The sequence below is a fragment of the Oncorhynchus masou genome, chromosome 32 (genome assembly GCF_036934945.1).
Source record: "Oncorhynchus masou masou isolate Uvic2021 chromosome 32, UVic_Omas_1.1, whole genome shotgun sequence".
NCBI classification, from domain to species: domain Eukaryota; kingdom Metazoa; phylum Chordata; class Actinopteri; order Salmoniformes; family Salmonidae; genus Oncorhynchus; species Oncorhynchus masou.
Genome location: NC_088243.1, coordinates 4,709,390 through 4,726,948, shown reverse-complemented (window position 1 = coordinate 4,726,948; position 17,559 = coordinate 4,709,390). Strand labels below are relative to the sequence as shown.

Sequence of the window (17,559 nt, the reverse complement as noted above, 5' to 3'; positions counted from 1 at the left end):
AGTCAGATCTGAGAGGTTTACCGTGCTACTCTTTAATAATGTCGTCTTCAGTCCAGTCAGATCTGAGAGGTTTACCGTGCTACTCTTTAATAATGTAGTCTTCAGTACAGTCAGATCTGAGAGGTTTACCGTGCTACTCTTTAATAATGTAGTCTTCAGTACAGTCAGATCTGAGAGGTTTACCGTGCTACTCTTTAATAATGTCGTCTTCAGTCCAGTCAGATCTGAGAGGTTTACCGTGCTACTCTTTAATAATGTAGTCTTCAGTACAGTCAGATCTGAGAGGTTGACTGTGCTACTCTTTAATAATGTAGTCTTCAGTACAGTCAGATCTGAGAGGTTTACCGTGCTACTCTTTAATAATGTCGTCTTCAGTCCAGTCAGATCTGAGAGGTTTACCGTGCTACTCTTTAATAATGTCGTCTTCAGTCCAGTCAGATCTGAGAGGTTTACCGTGCTACTCTTTAATAATGTCGTCTTCAGTACAGTCAGATCTGAGAGGTTGACTGTGAAAGGAAAGGGAAAGGTGGGACACCTAGTCAGTTGTACAAGTGAATGTCTTCAACTGAAATGTGTCATCCACATTTAACCCAACCTGAATCAGAGAGGTGCCTTAATCGACATCCGTACCTCTCCGTCCTACATCGCTTCTGACAAATATCTTTGGGATGACTTGTTGGATTGAATTGCTCGAGCAGCAATGTTGCCTTGGCAGTTATTTACCTGCCAGTTATCTATTTCTCATAGTTGGCATCATCCGAGAAGATCTGATATAGGGCCCTATAAAATTCACGTAGCTGAGAACGCGGACGGAATTAAGAAACCCAGACATTAAATGGAATTCAACAATATAAACATTTTTTTTTTTAATTTAGTAGGAAATTAACTAAATGTATTGAATTAATTAGAAAATGCATAAATGTGTCCCAAGATTATCATAAGACAAAATGTATCAGCTATTTGTCTTTTCCTTCAACTTTCTGAAGAGGCAACATCACAGGAATGTCTGTCTGTGTGTTTGTCTACCGTTTTGTGTAGCTGTTAGCCATGATGCTAATGTAATGAAATCTGTCTTATGAAAAATGTTTCCCAAAACCTTCTCAATGAAATGTTAACTACAAAATAGCCTTTGCCTACCTGGTGGAATGATATCATGATTTTTTTTTTGCATCAATCCGGTGGCCATTTTGTTTTGCAAACTCTGCAATCACATGAGCGCCACAGAAACCTTGTTAACCAGACAACAGTTTCTGGCTGGTGTGCAGTTGAATAACCCCCAAAAATAAATAAAAAATGATTTTTCCCAAACCTCAAGTGTGGTCTCCTGATGTGATTTTTAAGCTTTGAGAGCGAAAACCTGGAAAAACTAAACGAAGAAAACAGAATTTGGGGAGAATTTTTAAAAAAATTTTTTACAAGGCCCTAATATTGTTCTTGGTCTTTTGTGTCTACGTTAGGCCATTTATGTTCTGCCAACTATTTAGCTGTGTATATTGTAAACCCTGGGGTTATTCCCTAGGAACCAAACAGAGGCAAACACACTGAAACGGGGAAGGACCTACCTGAACTTGTCAAATAAGACACGCTAGTTTTCATTGCAACACATTTTGCACTAATGAATACACCCCTAGTCTGTTTTACTGCTCCTAACTTTCTCCTGTGCGCCTAACTGTCCCCTGTGCGCCTAACTGTCCCCTGTGCTCCTAACTGTCCCCTGTGCTCCTAACTGTCCCCTGTGCTCCTAACTGTCCCCTGTGCTCCTAACTGTCCCCTGTGCTCCTAACTGTCCCATGTGCGCCTAACTGTCCCCTGTGCGCCTAACTGTCCCCTGTGCTCTTAACTGTCCCCTGTGCTCCTAACTGTCCCCTGTGCTCCTAACTGTCCCCTGTGCTCCTAACTGTCCCATGTGCGCCTAACTGTCCCCTGTGCGCCTAACTGTCCCCTGTGCTCTTAACTGTCCCCTGTGCTCCTAACTGTCCCCTGTGCTCCTAACTGTCCCCTGTGCACCTAACTGTCCCCTGTGCGCCTAACTGTCCCCTGTGCGCCTAACTGTCCCCTGTGCGCCTAACTGTCCCCTGTGCTCCTAACTGTCCCCTGTGCTCCTAACTGTCCCCTGTGCTCCTAACTGTCCCCTGTGCGCCAAACTGTCCCCTGTGCGCCAAACTGTCCCCTGTGCGCCAAACTGTCCCCTGTGCGCCAAACTGTCCCCTGTGCGCCAAACTGTCCCCTGTGCTCCTAACTGTCCCCTGTGCGCCTAACTGTCCCCTGTGCGCCTAACTGTCCCCTGTGCTCCTAACTGTCCCCTGTGCTCCTAACTGTCCCCTGTGCGCCAAACTGTCCCCTGTGCTCCTAACTGTCCCCTGTGCTCCTAACTGTCCCCTGTGCGCCAAACTGTCCCCTGTGCTCCTAACTGTCCCCTGTGCTCCTAACTGTCCCCTGTGCTCCTAACTGTCCCCTGTGCGCCAAACTGTCCCCTGTGCTCCTAACTGTCCCCTGTGCCCCTAACTGTCCCCTGTGCCCCTAACTGTCTCATCTCCCTCCCTGATCAGCCGTGACAAGCTGTGGATCTGTATGGAGTACTGTGGGGGAGGATCTCTACAGGACATATATCATGGTGTGTTGTTACTTGTCTCCTCTCTCTCTGTCTCCTCTCTCTCTGTCTCCTCTGTCTCCTCTCTCTCTGTCTCCTCTGTCTCCTCTCTCTCTGTCTCATCTGTCTCCTCTCTCTCTGTCTCCTCTCACTCTGTCTCCTCTGTCTCTGTCTCCTCTTTCTCTGTCTCCTCTCTCTCTGTCTCCTCTCTCTGTCTCCTCTCTCTCTGTCTCCTCTCTCTGTCTCCTCTCTCTCTGTCTCCTCTGTCTCTGTCTCCTCTTTCTCTGTCTCCTCTTTCTCTGTCTCCTCTCTCTCTGTCTCCTCTCTCTGTCTCCTCTGTCTCTGTCTCCTCTCTCTGTCTCCTCTTTCTCTGTCTCCTCTCTCTCTGTCTCCTCTGTCTCCTCTCTCTCTGTCTCCTCTCACTCTGTCTCCTCTCTCTCTGTCTCCTCTCTCTCTGTCTCCTCTCTCTCTGTCTCCTCTGTCTCCTCTCCCTCTGTCTCCTCTGTCTTCTCTCTCTCTGTCTCCTCTCTCTCTGTCTCCTCTCTCTCTGTCTCCTCTGTCTCCTCTGTCTCCTCTCTCTCTGTCTCCTCTCACTCTGTCTCCTCTCTCTCTGTCTCCTCTCTCTCTGTCTCCTCTCTCTCTGTCTCCTCTCTCTCTGTCTCCTCTCTCTCTGTCTCCTCTGTCTCTGTCTCCTCTTTCTCTGTCTCCTCTCTCTCTGTCTCCTCTCTCTGTCTCCTCTGTCTCTGTCTCCTCTGTCTCTGTCTCCTCTCTCTCTGTCTCCTCTGTCTCTGTCTCCTCTTTCTCTGTCTCCTCTCTCTCTGTCTCCTCTCTCTGTCTCCTCTGTCTCTGTCTCCTCTGTCTCTGTCTCCTCTTTCTCTGTCTCCTCTCTCTCTGTCTCCTCTCTCTGTCTCCTCTGTCTCTGTCTCCTCTGTCTCTGTCTCCTCTCTCTGTCTCCTCTTTCTCTGTCTCCTCTCTCTCTGTCTCCTCTGTCTCCTCTGTCTCCTCTCTCTCTGTCTCCTCTCACTCTGTCTCCTCTCTCTCTGTCTCCTCTCTTCTTACTTATAAATTCTGTCTCCTCTGTCTCTTCCCTCTGTCTCCTCTGTCTTTCTCCTCTGTCCCCTCTCTCTGTCTCCTCTCTCTCTGTCTCCTCTGTCTCCTCTGTCTCCCTCTCTCTGTCTCCTTAAACTCTGTGGCCTTCTCTGTCTCCTCTCACTCTGTCTCTCTCTCTCTGTTTCTCTGTCCTTCTCTCTGTCTCTCTCTCTCTGTCCCTCTCTCTGTCTCCTCTGTCTCTGTCTCCTCTGTCTCTGTCTCCTCTCTCTCTGTCTCGTCTCTCTCTGTCTCCTCTCTCTCTGTCTCCTCTCTCTCTGTCTCCTCTTCTGTCTCCTCTGTCTGTCTCCTCTGTCTCTGAGCTCTCTCTGTCTCCTCTTTCTCTGTCTCCTCTTTCTCTGTCTCCTCTTTCTCTGTCACAGTGAATCTGAGGTTCTGTCTCTCTCTGTCTCCTCTCTCTCTGTCTCCTCTGCAATCCTCTCTCTCTGTCTCCTCTCTCTCTCCTCCGTCTCCTCTGTCTCTGTCTCCTCTGTCTTTGTCTCCTCTCTCTGTCTCCTCTTTCTCTGTCTCCAGTTCTGTCTCCTCTCTCTCTGTACCTTTCTGTCCTCTGTCTCCTCTGTCTCCTCTGTCTCTGTCTCCCTCTCTCTGTCTCCTCTGTCTCTGCAACAAACTTCTGATTATATCTCTCTGTCTCCTCTGTCTCTGTCTCCTCTGTTCTGTCCCATACTAACTCTGTCTCCATCTCTCTCTGTCTCCTCTCTCTGTCTCCTCTGTCTCCTCTCTCTCTGTCTCTCTCTCTGTCTCCTCTCTCTGTCTCCCTCTCTCTGTCTCCTCTGTCTCCTCTGTCTCTGTCTGTCTCTCTCAACTCTCTCTCTGTCTCCTTTTCTGTCTAACTCTCTCTCTGCTAGACATCTCTGTCTTTCTGTCTCCGTCTCTTCTCTCTCGCATATCACCACAGTTATACTGTCAAATTATCGGCTGATTTATTACTTATAAATTATGGTTTATTTCTTTCTTATTGAAATGTTTCATCCCTCCCCGTATGGTATGATCACACTGTTTTGCATAGATTACAAACAGAATGCTATCTGACCCTTATTATGTAGATATTAAACTATACAAATGGCCTTTAGTAGGCGGCATAACCATCATGTTTGTCTGTTTTTAATTTGACAGTGACGGGTTAAGTATCAGAGCTGCAGATAGCCTACGTCTGCAGAGAGACCATACAGGTAATTTACACTTAGGTACAGTTTCCTTGACACAGATTCTGCCACTCCTGGGGCAGTCTCAGAGCAGGAGCTGATTTTAGGATCAGAGGTGTGCCTTTCACGTCACAGTGAATGAGGTTACATGCAATAGGCAGGCCCTGATCCTAGATCAGCAATCCTACTCAGAGACGATTGATACGCACAACAAGATATATAACTGTCATTATACAGAAATACAGCTGGTATGATGCAGTTTGAAATCGTATGATACCATTCTGTATTTTCAAAGTTCAATATCTTGAAAACATGATTGCTCATGCAACAAACATTGTGATTATATCAACAATGGGCTAATATTTTAAAGTTCAGAGCTGTGTTGAGTACCCATACTAACATACCTATGCTACATACCTAATGAGTTATTAGTTAATTTTAGTATACTGTAAACAAAAAGTATCCTTTCAGTTGAGCGTACTAGTGCTTCCTGTCTAATGAAATTGATGCTGTTGCTATGCAACCTCTTGCTAGCTTGTTAGCATAGCTAACAAATTACTAGCTAGACATCAATAACTTCATCAACAATGTATATTGAGAACGCACAACGACTATACCATTTAGCTAACTAAGAATGACATGAATGATCAAGTCAATACACATTGGGTAGTTAAATAGCAGATAGTTAATATACTGGCAAGGTCACTGTGTTAGTAGCCAGCTAACGTTAGTTAAGTAGCCAGCTAACATTAGTTAAGTAGCCAGCTAGGTGTAGTTAAGTCTAACGTTAGTTAAGTAGCCAAACTCCTTAGTTAAGTCAAAACCTAGGAAGAAACGTTAGTTAAGTCCAGGCTAGTGGGGTAGCCAGCTAACGTTAGTTAAGTCTGGCTAGTTAAGTAGCCAGCTAACGTTAGTTAGTAGCCAGCTAACCGGGTGCATACAAGCAACTGCTCTAATGATATGCTATGCGGTTTGTATGGCTCGCGTAGCTAACAAATTGTCAGCAAACAACGTGTGTAGCCTAACTTATTTGAAAAGTCGTTTACTTTATTACGTTGCTCAATATTTTCTTAACATTTGTCAGCAATGAATTTCATACAGTCGGACTTTGGCTGCATATTTTAGGGCAAATCTGAAAATGTTCTGAAGACGCCCATTTTCTGAAGAACTGCATTATGGGCCCTAAAACCACGTAAATAGTGTCCACTGCTTGTATTCTTCGTATTTTGCGAATGTAGTATGACATCCGGGAATTTTTGGCATACTAACCTTATCCATACTATGACCAATAAGCATGTACATACTCAATAGTACACCAGCGGTTAGTATCAAATCAAATCAAATTTATTTATATTGCCCTTTGTACATCAGCTGATATCTCAAAGTGCTGTACAGAAACCCAGCCTAAAACCCCAAACAGCAAGCAATGCAGGTGTAGAAGCACGGTGGTTAGGAAAAACTCCCTAGAAAGCCAAAACCTAGGAAGAAACCTAGAGAGGAACCAGGCTATGTGGGGTGGCCAGTCCTCTTCTGGCTGTGCCGGGTAGAGATTATAACAGAACATGGCCAAGATGTTCAAATGTTCATAAATGACCAGCATGGTCGAATAATAATAAGGCAGAACAGTTGAAACTGGAGCAGCAGCACGGCCAGGTGGACTGGGGACAGCAAGGAGTCATCATGTCAGGTAGTCCTGGGGCATGGTCCGAGGGCTCAGGTCCTCCGAGAGAGAGAAAGGAGAGAATTAGAGAACGCACACTTAGATTCACACAGGACACCTAATTGGACAGGAGAAGTACTCCAGATATAACAAACTGACCCCAGCCCCCCGACACATAAACTACTGCAGCATAAATACTGGAGGCTGAGACAGGAGGGGTCAGGAGACACTGTGGCCCCATCCAAGGACACCCCCGGACATGGAAAAAACAGGAAGGATATAACCCCACCCACTTTGCCAAAGCACAGCCCCCACACCACTAGAGGGATATCTTCAACCACCAACTTACCATCCTGAGACAAAGCTGAGTATATCCCGCAAAGATCTCTGCCATGGCACAACCCAAGGGGGGGCGCCAACCCAGACAGGATGACAACATCAGTGAATCAACCCACTCAGGTGATGCACCCCTTCCAGGGACGGCATGAGAGAGCCCCAGTAAGCCAGTGACTCAGCCCCTGTAATAGGGTTAGAGGCAGAGAATCCCAGTGGAAAGAGGGGAACCGGCCAGGCAGAGACAGCAAGGGCGGTCGTTGCTCCAGAGCCTTTCCGTTCACCTTCACACTCCTGGGTCCAGACTACACTCAATCATATGACCCACTGAAGAGATGAGTCTTCAGTAAAGACTTAAAGGTTGAGACCGAGTTTGCGTCTCTGACATGGGTAGGCAGACCGTTCCATAAAAATGGAGCTCTATAGGAGAAAGCCCTGCCTCCAGCTGTTTGCTTAGAAATTCTAGGGACAATTAGGAGGCCTGCGTCTTGTGACCGTAGCGTACGTGTAGGTATGTACGGCAGGACCAAATCAGAGAGATAGGTAGGAGCAAGCCCATGTAATGCTTTGTAGGTTAGCAGTAACACCTTGAAATCAGCCCTTGCCTTGACAGGAAGCCAGTGTAGGGAGGCTAGCACTGGAGTAATATGATCACATTTTTTGGTTCTAGTCGGGATTCTAGCAGCCGTATTTAGCACTAACTGAAGTTTATTTAGTGCTTTATCCGGGAAGTAGAGCATTGCAGTAGTCTAACCTAGAAGTGACAAAAGCATGGATTAATTTTTCTGCATCATTTTTGGACAGAAAGTTTCTGATTTTTGCAATGTTACGGAGATGGAAAAAAGCTGTCCTTGTATGAGTATTCGAACACAGTTCAGGTCAGACCTGGGTTTAATCTGGGTCCATGAAACCAGGAAATGTAAACTTCTGGTTGACTCCCGAGATTGCCATTTCAACCAAGTCTCTAACATAGCTCTCTCCGTCTTTGTGTTCACAGGGTTTGGGATAACATGGCTCTCTCTGTCTTTGTGTTCACAGGGTTTGGGATAACATGGCTCTCTCTGTCTTTGTGTTCACAGGGTTTGGGATAACATAGCTCTCTCTGTCTTTGTGTTCACAGGGTTTGGGATAACATGGCTCTCTCTGTCTTTGTGTTCACAGGGTTTGGGATAACATGGCTCTCTCTGTCTTTGTGTTCACAGGGTTTGGGATAACATGGCTCTCTCTGTCTTTGTGTTCACAGGGTTTGGGATAACATGGCTCTCTCTGTCTTTGTGTTCACAGGGTTTGGGATAACATAGCTCTCTCTGTCTTTGTGTTCACAGGGTTTGGGATAACATAGCTCTCTCTGTCTTTGTGTTCACAGGGTTTGGGATAACATAGCTCTCTCTGTCTTTGTGTTCACAGGGTTTGGGATAACATAGCTCTCTCTGTCTTTGTGTTCACAGGGTTTGGGATAACATGGCTCTCTCTGTCTTTGTGTTCACAGGGTTTGGGATAACATGGCTCTCTCTGTCTTTGTGTTCACAGGGTTTGGGATAACATAGCTCTCTGTCTGTCTTTGTGTTCACAGGGTTTGGGATAACATGGCTCTCTCTGTCTTTGTGTTCACAGGGTTTGGGATAACATGGCTCTCTCTGTCTTTGTGTTCACAGGGTTTGGGATAACATGGCTCTCTCTGTCTTTGTGTTCACAGGGTTTGGGATAACATGGCTCTCTCTGTCTTTGTGTTCACAGGGTTTGGGATAACATAGCTCTCTCTGTCTTTGTGTTCACAGGGTTTGGGATAACATGGCTCTCTCTGTCTTTGTGTTCACAGGGTTTGGGATAACATAGCTCTCTCTGTATTTGTGTTCACAGGGTTTGGGATAACATAGCTCTCTCTGTCTTTGTGTTCACAGGGTTTGGGATATCTACACTCCAAGGGGAAAATGCACCGTGACATTAAGGTATAAAGCCCCTATGTGGAGGTGTCATAATACCCAGAAAACCTAGCACTCAAACAGTGAAATAAGTGGTTCCAATCGTTTTTCCACCATTCATTTTTTCCCATAAGGGACTTTAAAAACACTTAAAATAAATAAATAAATAAGGGCTGTGTTTAATGTAGGCTTACTCTGGTGTGATGTTTTGACAGCCGTGGAAATCTCAAAGTCAAGGTGATTTTTTAAAATCAATATATTCCTCTCCATTTTTATTCTTAGATTTAAAAAATGCTAATTAGCATCAAAGTAGACATCATGAAAAACTACAAATCCCGGCATGCTCCTACAACGTCATCTCTAGCTGACACCGTTGGTAACAGGTATTGTGTCAATTAGATAGTTATAATCCAGAGATTCTTACCTTTGCCTCGATTCGGCAGTCTCATCCAGACCATCATGGCATTTGTAGTTCTTTATGATAGCCACATTAGCAACTAATTAGCATTTCATTTTGGGGGCGGGTAAATACAGGAGAATATATTGATAAGTCACCTTGCCCTAGAGAGATTTACACGGTTGTCAAAACGAGAGTAAGCCTCCACGAAACACAAACCCTTATATGAAGCCTTTCTAAACCCTGACGGAAAAAATGAATGGTAGAAAAATCCAATTGTAACCATTTCCCTGTTTGACCACAAGGTTTTATGGGTATTGTGACTCATACTGTGGTACTCTACAGTCCCATACACGCACTCTCGCTCTCTCCTTTTACACCGTCTCACTGAATGAACCCTTGCAACAAAGAAACTGGTGTGTTTTGTTTTGTTTTGGGGGGATGTATACCACCTAAATTGAAAGATCATGTCATCACACCTTTTTTTTTCAATTGTACTTGCTATTTTTTATTTTATTTCATACTTTTCATAATTATTTATGAAGTCTATCCATTTTCTTTCTTTTTTCCCGCAAATATATGGTTCTTCATCTATATGATTCATAAGGCTAAATGCTGACAGGGCAGTCGGAGAGGCTAAATGCTGACAGGGCAGTCGGAGAGGCTAAATGCTGACAGGGCAGTCGGAGAGGCTAAATGCTGACAGGGCAGTCAGAGAGGCTAAATGCTGACAGGGCAGTCAGAGAGGCTAAATGCTGACGGGGCAGTCAGAGAGGCTAAATGCTGACGGGGCAGTCGGAGAGGCTAAATGCTGACGGGGCAGTCGGAGAGGCTAAATGCTGACGGGGCAGTCGGAGAGGCTAAATGCTGACAGGGCAGTCGGAGAGGCTAAATGCTGACGGGGAAGTCAGAGAGGCTAAATGCTGACGGGGAAGTCAGAGAGGCTAAATGCTGACAGGGCAGTCGGAGAGGCTAAATGCTGACAGGGCAGTCGGAGAGGCTAAATGCTGACAGGGCAGTCGGAGAGGCTAAATGCTGACAGGGCAGTCGGAGAGGCTAAATGCTGACAGGGCAGTCGGAGAGGCTAAATGCTGACAGGGCAGTCGGAGAGGCTAAATGCTGACAGGGCAGTCGGAGAGGCTAAATGCTGACAGGGCAGTCGGAGAGGCTAAATGCTGACGGGGCAGTCGAAGAGGCTAAATGCTGACGGGGCAGTCAGAGAGGCTAAATGCTGACAGGGCAGTCAGAGAGGCTAAATGCTGACAGGGCAGTCAGAGAGGCTAAATGCTGACGGGGCAGTCGGAGAGGCTAAATGCTGACGGGGCAGTCGGAGAGGCTAAATGCTGACGGGGCAGTCGGAGAGGCTAAATGCTGACGGGGCAGTCAGAGAGGCTAAAAGCTGACAGGGCAGTCGGAGAGGATAAATGCTGACAGGGCAGTCAGAGAGGCTAAATGCTGACAGGGCAGTCAGAGAGGCTAAATGCTGACAGGGCAGTCAGAGAGGCTAAATGCTGACAGGGCAGTCGGAGAGGCTAAATGCTGACGGGGCAGTCGGAGAGGCTAAATGCTGACGGGGCAGTCGGAGAGGCTAAATGCTGACAGGGCAGTCAGAGAGGCTAAATGCTGGCAGGGCAGTCAGAGAGGCTAAATGCTGGCAGGGCAGTCAGAGAGGCTAAATGCTGGCAGGGCAGTCAGAGAGGCTAAATGCTGATGGGGCAGTCAGAGAGGCTAAATGCTGACGGGGCAGTCAGAGAGGCTAAATGCTGACAGGGCAGTCAGAGAGGCTAAATGCTGACAGGGCAGTCAGAGAGGCTAAATGCTGACAGGGCAGTCAGAGAGGCTAAATGCTGACGGGGCAGTCGGAGAGGCTAAATGCTGACGGGGCAGTCGGAGAGGCTAAATGCTGACGGGGCAGTCGGAGAGGCTAAATGCTGACAGGGCAGTCAGAGAGGCTAAATGCTGACAGGGCAGTCAGAGAGGCTAAATGCTGACAGGGCAGTCGGAGAGGCTAAATGCTGACAGGGCAGTCGGAGAGGCTAAATGCTGACGGGGCAGTCGGAGAGGCTAAATGCTGACAGGGCAGTCAGAGAGGCTAAATGCTGGCAGGGCAGTCAGAGAGGCTAAATGCTGATGGGGCAGTCAGAGAGGCTAAATGCTGACGGGGCAGTCAGAGAGGCTAAATGCTGACAGGGCAGTCAGAGAGGCTAAATGCTGACAGGGCAGTCAGAGAGGCTAAATGCTGACGGGGCAGTCAGAGAGGCTAAATGCTGACAGGGCAGTCAGAGAGGCTAAATGCTGACAGGGCAGTCAGAGAGGCTAAATGCTGACAGGGCAGTCGGAGAGGCTAAATGCTGACAGGGCAGTCGGAGAGGCTAAATGCTGACAGGGCAGTCGGAGAGGATAAATGCTGACGGGGCAGTCAGAGAGGCTAAATGCTGACGGGGCAGTCGGAGAGGCTAAATGCTGACAGGGCAGTCGGAGAGGCTAAATGCTGACAGGGCAGTCGGAGAGGCTAAATGCTGACAGGGCTGTCAGAGAGGATAAATGCTGACGGGGCAGTCAGAGAGGCTAAATGCTGACGGGGCAGTCGGAGAGGCTAAATGCTGACAGGGCAGTCGGAGAGGCTAAATGCTGACAGGGCAGTCGGAGAGGCTAAATGCTGACAGGGCTGTCGGAGAGGCTAAATGCTGACGGGGCAGTCAGAGAGGCTAAATGCTGACGGGGCAGTCGGAGAGGCTAAATGCTGACGGGGCAGTCGGAGAGGCTAAATGCTGACGGGGCAGTCGGAGAGGCTAAATGCTGACGGGGCAGTCGGAGAGGCTAAATGCTGACAGGGCAGTCGGAGAGGCTAAATGCTGACAGGGCAGTCAGAGAGGCTAAATGCTGACGGGGCAGTCGGAGAGGCTAAATGCTGACGGGGCAGTCGGAGAGGCTAAATGCTGACGGGGCAGTCAGAGAGGCTAAATGCTGACGGGGCAGTCGGAGAGGCTAAATGCTGACAGGGCAGTCAGAGAGGCTAAATGCTGACAGGGCAGTCAGAGAGGCTAAATGCTGACAGGGCAGTCAGAGAGGCTAAATGCTGACAGGGCAGTCGGAGAGGCTAAATGCTGACAGGGCAGTCGGAGAGGCTAAATGCTGACGGGGCAGTCGGAGAGGCTAAATGCTGACGGGGCAGTCGGAGAGGCTAAATGCTGACAGGGCAGTCGGAGAGGCTAAATGCTGACAGGGCAGTCGGAGAGGCTAAATGCTGACAGGGCAGTCGGAGAGGCTAAATGCTGACGGGGCAGTCAGAGAGGCTAAATACTGACGGGGCAGTCGGAGAGGCTAAATGCTGACAGGGCAGTCGAAGAGGCTAAATGCTGACAGGGCAGTCAGAGAGGCTAAATGCTGACAGGGCAGTCAGAGAGGCTAAATGCTGACGGGGCAGTCAGAGAGGCTAAATGCTGACGGGGCAGTCGGAGAGGCTAAATGCTGACAGGGCAGTCGGAGAGGCTAAATGCTGACAGGGCAGTCGTAGAGGCTAAATGCTGACGGGGCAGTCAGAGAGGCTAAATGCTGACGGGGCAGTCGGAGAGGCTAAATGCTGACAGGGCAGTCGGAGAGGCTAAATGCTGACGGGGCAGTCAGAGAGGCTAAATGCTGACAGGGCAGTCAGAGAGGCTAAATGCTGACAGGGCAGTCAGAGAGGCTAAATGCTGACAGGGCAGTCGGAGAGGCTAAATGCTGACAGGGCAGTCGGAGAGGCTAAATGCTGACAGGGCAGTCGGAGAGGCTAAATGCTGACAGGGCAGTCGGAGAGGCTAAATGCTGACGGGGCAGTCGGAGAGGCTAAATGCTGACAGGGCAGTCGGAGAGGCTAAATGCTGACAGGGCAGTCGGAGAGGCTAAATGCTGACAGGGCAGTCGGAGAGGCTAAATGCTGACAGGGCAGTCGGAGAGGCTAAATGCTGACGGGGCAGTCGAAGAGGCTAAATGCTGACGGGGCAGTCGGAGAGGCTAAATGCTGACAGGGCAGTCGGAGAGGCTAAATGCTGACATTGCAGTCGGAGAGGCTAAATGCTGACAGGGCAGTCGGAGAGGCTAAATGCTGACGGGGCAGTCGGAGAGGCTAAATGCTGACAGGGCAGTCGGAGAGGCTAAATGCTGACAGGGCAGTCGGAGAGGCTAAATGCTGACGGGGCAGTCGGAGAGGCTAAATGTAAAAACACAGGCAACAATATTACCCCTGCACTTTGTTTGTGTTGACTCAGGAAGAGAGGCTGGCTGGCTGGGGGTGTGTAGTGTACCGCGGATGCACGTGAATGATAGTTTCAGCTTGAACCCAGTTCAAGCCTAATATCAGACTGCCTGTGTTGTCAAAGTGGGTCACGATTAGGTCCATGGAATATCTCTACTTGCTCTCTCCTCTCTCTTCCCCACTTTCTCTCGCTAGCCATCTCTCTGTCTCTCTCGCTGTCTCTCTCTCCCCCATTTCTCTCGCTAGCCATCTCTCTCTGTCTCTCTCTCTCTCTCTTGCTGTCTCTCTCCCCCATTTCTCTCGCTAGCCATCTCTCTCTCTCTCTCTCTCTCTTGCAGTCTCTCTCGCTGTCTCTCTCTCTCCCCCCTTTCTCTCGCTAGCCATCTCTCTCTGTCTCTCACTGTCTCTTTCTCTCGCTGTCTCTCTCTCGCTGTCTCTCTCTCTCCCCCATCTCTCTTTCTCTCTCTCTCTCTTGCTCTGTTGCTGTCTCTCTCCCTTTCTCTCACTGTCTCTCTCTCTCTCTCTCTCTCTCTCTCTCTCTCGCTGTCTCTCTCTCTTGCTGTCTCTCTCTCTCTCGCTGTCTCTCTCTCTCGCTGTCTCTCTCTCTCTCTCTCTCTCTGCGCTGCAGGATACCGACAGACTACTGTCAATCATAGACAAGCCAAGCCACAGTACTGACTTACTCACTATAGTATTGCCTGCAAGCTACACAATAGCAATCACTTCATAACACCCAGTGGAAGATGATATAACACATGTGATAGTTTGTGGTTTTATGCGAAGAGGAAATGTTTGAAAAAGCTATTGTTCAGTTTCTCAGCGTGATGAAACAGCCTATTACCCCCTCCTATATATATATATATACACACACCCTCCTATGCAGTGCAGGGTGGTAGTATTTGTCTCTGTTAGTACATTGGTGTGCTAATAACGGTATGATGTTTGGGTTCTTTTCTTCAGGGTGCCAATATCCTCCTAACAGACAACGGGCATGTGAAACTAGGTGAGCTATTCAACCTCTGTGAACACCGATGAAAGCTACCTCATGGCCCTCGGCCGCGTGTGTCTTTCTCTCTGTGTGTGTATATATACAGTCTGTGTCATCTGTCTGTGTATTTCCCTGTATATAGTCTCACTGTTGTTATTTTACTGCTGCTCTGCTAGTTAAGTTTATTTCTTATTCTTAACCGTATTTTTTGTAAGCTGCATTGTTGGTTTGGGGCTCAAAGTCAGCATTTCACTGTAAGGTCTACCTACACCTGTTGTATTCAGCATTTCACTGTAAGGTCTACTACACCTGTTGTATTCAGCATTTCACTGTGAGGTCTACTACACCTGTTGTATTCAGCATTTCACTGTAAGGTCTACTACACCTGTTGTATTCAGCATTTCACTGTAAGGTCTAATACACCTGTTGTATTCAACATTTCACTGTGAGGTCTACTACACCTGTTGTATTCAGCATTTCACTGTGAGGTCTAATACACCTGTTGTATTCAGCATTTCACTGTGAGGTCTAATACACCTGTTGTATTCAGCATTTCACTGTGAGGTCTAATACACCTGTTGTATTCAGCATTTCACTGTGAGGTCTAATACACCTGTTGTATTCAGCATTTCACTGTGAGGTCTAATACACCTGTTGTATTCAACATTTCACAGTAAGGTCTACTACACCTATTGTATTCGGGGTATGTGATTAATAAAATTTGATTTGATTTGTTTGTGTTATATAATCTGAATAGATCTTGTCACTTGTTGTTCCAGCTGATTTTGGAGTAGCAGCCAAAATAACAGCCACCATTGCCAAGAGGAAGTCCTTCATCGGGACTCCTTACTGGTGAGTCTTTCTCCGAGACAGTCCTCTATCGGGACTCCTTACTGGTGAGTCTTTCTCCGAGACAGTCCTCTGTCGGGACTCCTTACTGGTGAGTCTTTCTCCGAGACAGTCCTCTATCGGGACTCCTTACTGGTGAGTCTTTCTCCGAGACAGTCCTCTATCGGGACTCCTTACTGGTGAGTCTTTCTCCGAGACAGTCCTCTGTCGGGACTCCTTACTGGTGAGTCTTTCTCTGAGACAGTCCTCTGTCGGGACTCCTTACTGGTGAGTCTTTCTCCGAGACAGTCCTCTGTCGGGACTCCTTACTGGTGAGTCTTTCTCTGAGACAGTCCTCTGTCGGGACTCCTTACTGGTGAGTCTTTCTCTGAGACAGTCCTCTGTCGGGACTCCTTACTGGTGAGTCTTTCTCCGAGACAGTCCTCTGTCGGGACTCCTTACTGGTGAGTCTTTCTCTGAGACAGTCCCCCGTCCCAAATAGAAACCCTGTTCCTTTTTATAGTGCACTACTTTTGACCAGACCCCATAGGACTGATAGAACTGATAGGACCCATAGGGCTGATAGGACCCATAGGACTGATAGGACCCATAGGACTGATAGGACCCATAGGGCTGATAGGACCCATAGGACTGATAGGACCCATAGGGCTGATAGGACCCATAGGGCTGATAGGACCCATAGGGCTGATAGGACCCATAGGACTGATAGGACCCATAGGGCTGATAGGACCCATAGGACTGATAGGGCTGATAGGACCCATAGGGCTGATAGGACCCATAGGACTGATAGGGCTGATAGGACCCATAGGGCTGATAGGACCCATAGGACTGATAGGACCCATAGGGCTGATAGGACCCATAGGACTGATAGGGCTGATAGGACCCATAGGACTGATAGGGCTGATAGGACCCATAGGGCTGATAGGACCCATAGGGCTGATAGGACCCATAGGACTGATAGGGCTGATAGGACTGATAGGGCTGATAGGACCCATAGGACTGATAGGACTGATAGGACCCATAGGGCTGATAGGACCCATAGGACTGATAGGACCCATAGGACTGATAGGACCCATGGGGCTGATAGGACCCATAGGACTGATAGGGCTGATAGGACCCATAGGACTGATAGGGCTGATAGGGCTGATAGGACCCATAGGACTGATAGGACCCATAGGACTGATAGGACTGATAGGACCCATAGGACTGATAGGACCCATAGGGCTGATAGGACCCATAGGACTGATAGGACCCATAAGACTGATAGGACCCATAGGGCTGATAGGACCCATAGGGCTGATAGGACCCATAGGGCTGATAGGACCCATAGGGCTGATAGGACCCATAGGACTGATAGGGCTGATAGGACCCATAGGGCTGATAGGACCCATAGGGCTGATAGGGCTGATAGGACCCATAGGGCTGATAGGACCCATAGGGCTGATAGGACCCATAGGACTGATAGGGCTGATAGGACTGATAGGGCTGATAGGACCCATAGGACTGATAGGACCCATAGGGCTGATAGGACCCCTAGGACTGATAGGACCCATAGGGCTGATAGGACCCATAGGACTGATAGGACCCATAGGACTGATAGGGCTGATAGGACCCATAGGGCTGATAGGACCCATAGGACTGATAGGGCTGATAGGACCCATAGGGCTGATAGGACCCATAGGACTGATAGGGCTGATAGGACCCATAGGGCTGATAGGACCCATAGGACTGATAGGACTGATAGGGCTGATAGGACTGATAGGACCCATAGGACTGATAGGACCCATAGGGCTGATAGGACCCATAGGACTGATAGGACCCATAAGACTGATAGGACCCATAGGGCTGATAGGACCCATAGGGCTGATAGGACCCATAGGACTGATAGGACCCATAGGACTGATAGGGCTGATAGGACCCATAGGACTGATAGGGCTGATAGGACCCATAGGACTGATAGGGCTGATAGGACCCATAGGACTGATAGGGCTGATAGGACTGATAGGACCCATAGGACTGATAGGACCCATAGGGCTGATAGGACCCATAGGACTGATAGGACCCATAAGACTGATAGGACCCATAGGGCTGATAGGACCCATAGGGCTGATAGGACCCATAGGACTGATAGGACCCATAGGACTGATAGGACCCATAGGACTGATAGGGCTGATAGGACCCATAGGACTGATAGGGCTGATAGGACCCATAGGACTGATAGGACTGATAGGACCCATAGGGCTGATAGGGCTGATAGGACCCATAGGACTGATAGGACCCATAGGGCTGATAGGACCCATAGGACTGATAGGACCCATAGGGCTGATAGGA

The 17,559-nt window shown here is 48.4% G+C and overlaps 2 protein-coding genes across 3 annotated transcripts in view; both read left to right on the top strand.

The window, feature by feature from the left end:
- LOC135526881 (mitogen-activated protein kinase kinase kinase kinase 5-like) overlaps positions 1-8,712 on the top strand; it is a 60,589-nt gene extending 51,877 nt beyond the window's left edge. The window contains exons 6-7 of the mRNA XM_064955548.1: positions 2,550-2,614; positions 8,696-8,712. Of these exons, the coding sequence (XP_064811620.1) occupies positions 2,550-2,614; positions 8,696-8,712 (82 nt within the window). The remainder of the gene's footprint in view (positions 1-2,549; positions 2,615-8,695) is intronic.
- LOC135525488 (mitogen-activated protein kinase kinase kinase kinase 5-like) overlaps positions 4,784-17,559 on the top strand; it is an 87,265-nt gene continuing 74,489 nt past the window's right edge. For both annotated transcript variants that reach the window (XM_064953159.1, XM_064953158.1), the window contains exons 1-4: positions 4,784-4,869; positions 8,737-8,784; positions 14,352-14,394; positions 15,159-15,231. In XM_064953159.1, the coding sequence (XP_064809231.1) occupies positions 8,767-8,784; positions 14,352-14,394; positions 15,159-15,231 (134 nt within the window). In that variant the 5' untranslated portion in view covers positions 4,784-4,869; positions 8,737-8,766. The remainder of the gene's footprint in view (positions 4,870-8,736; positions 8,785-14,351; positions 14,395-15,158; positions 15,232-17,559) is intronic.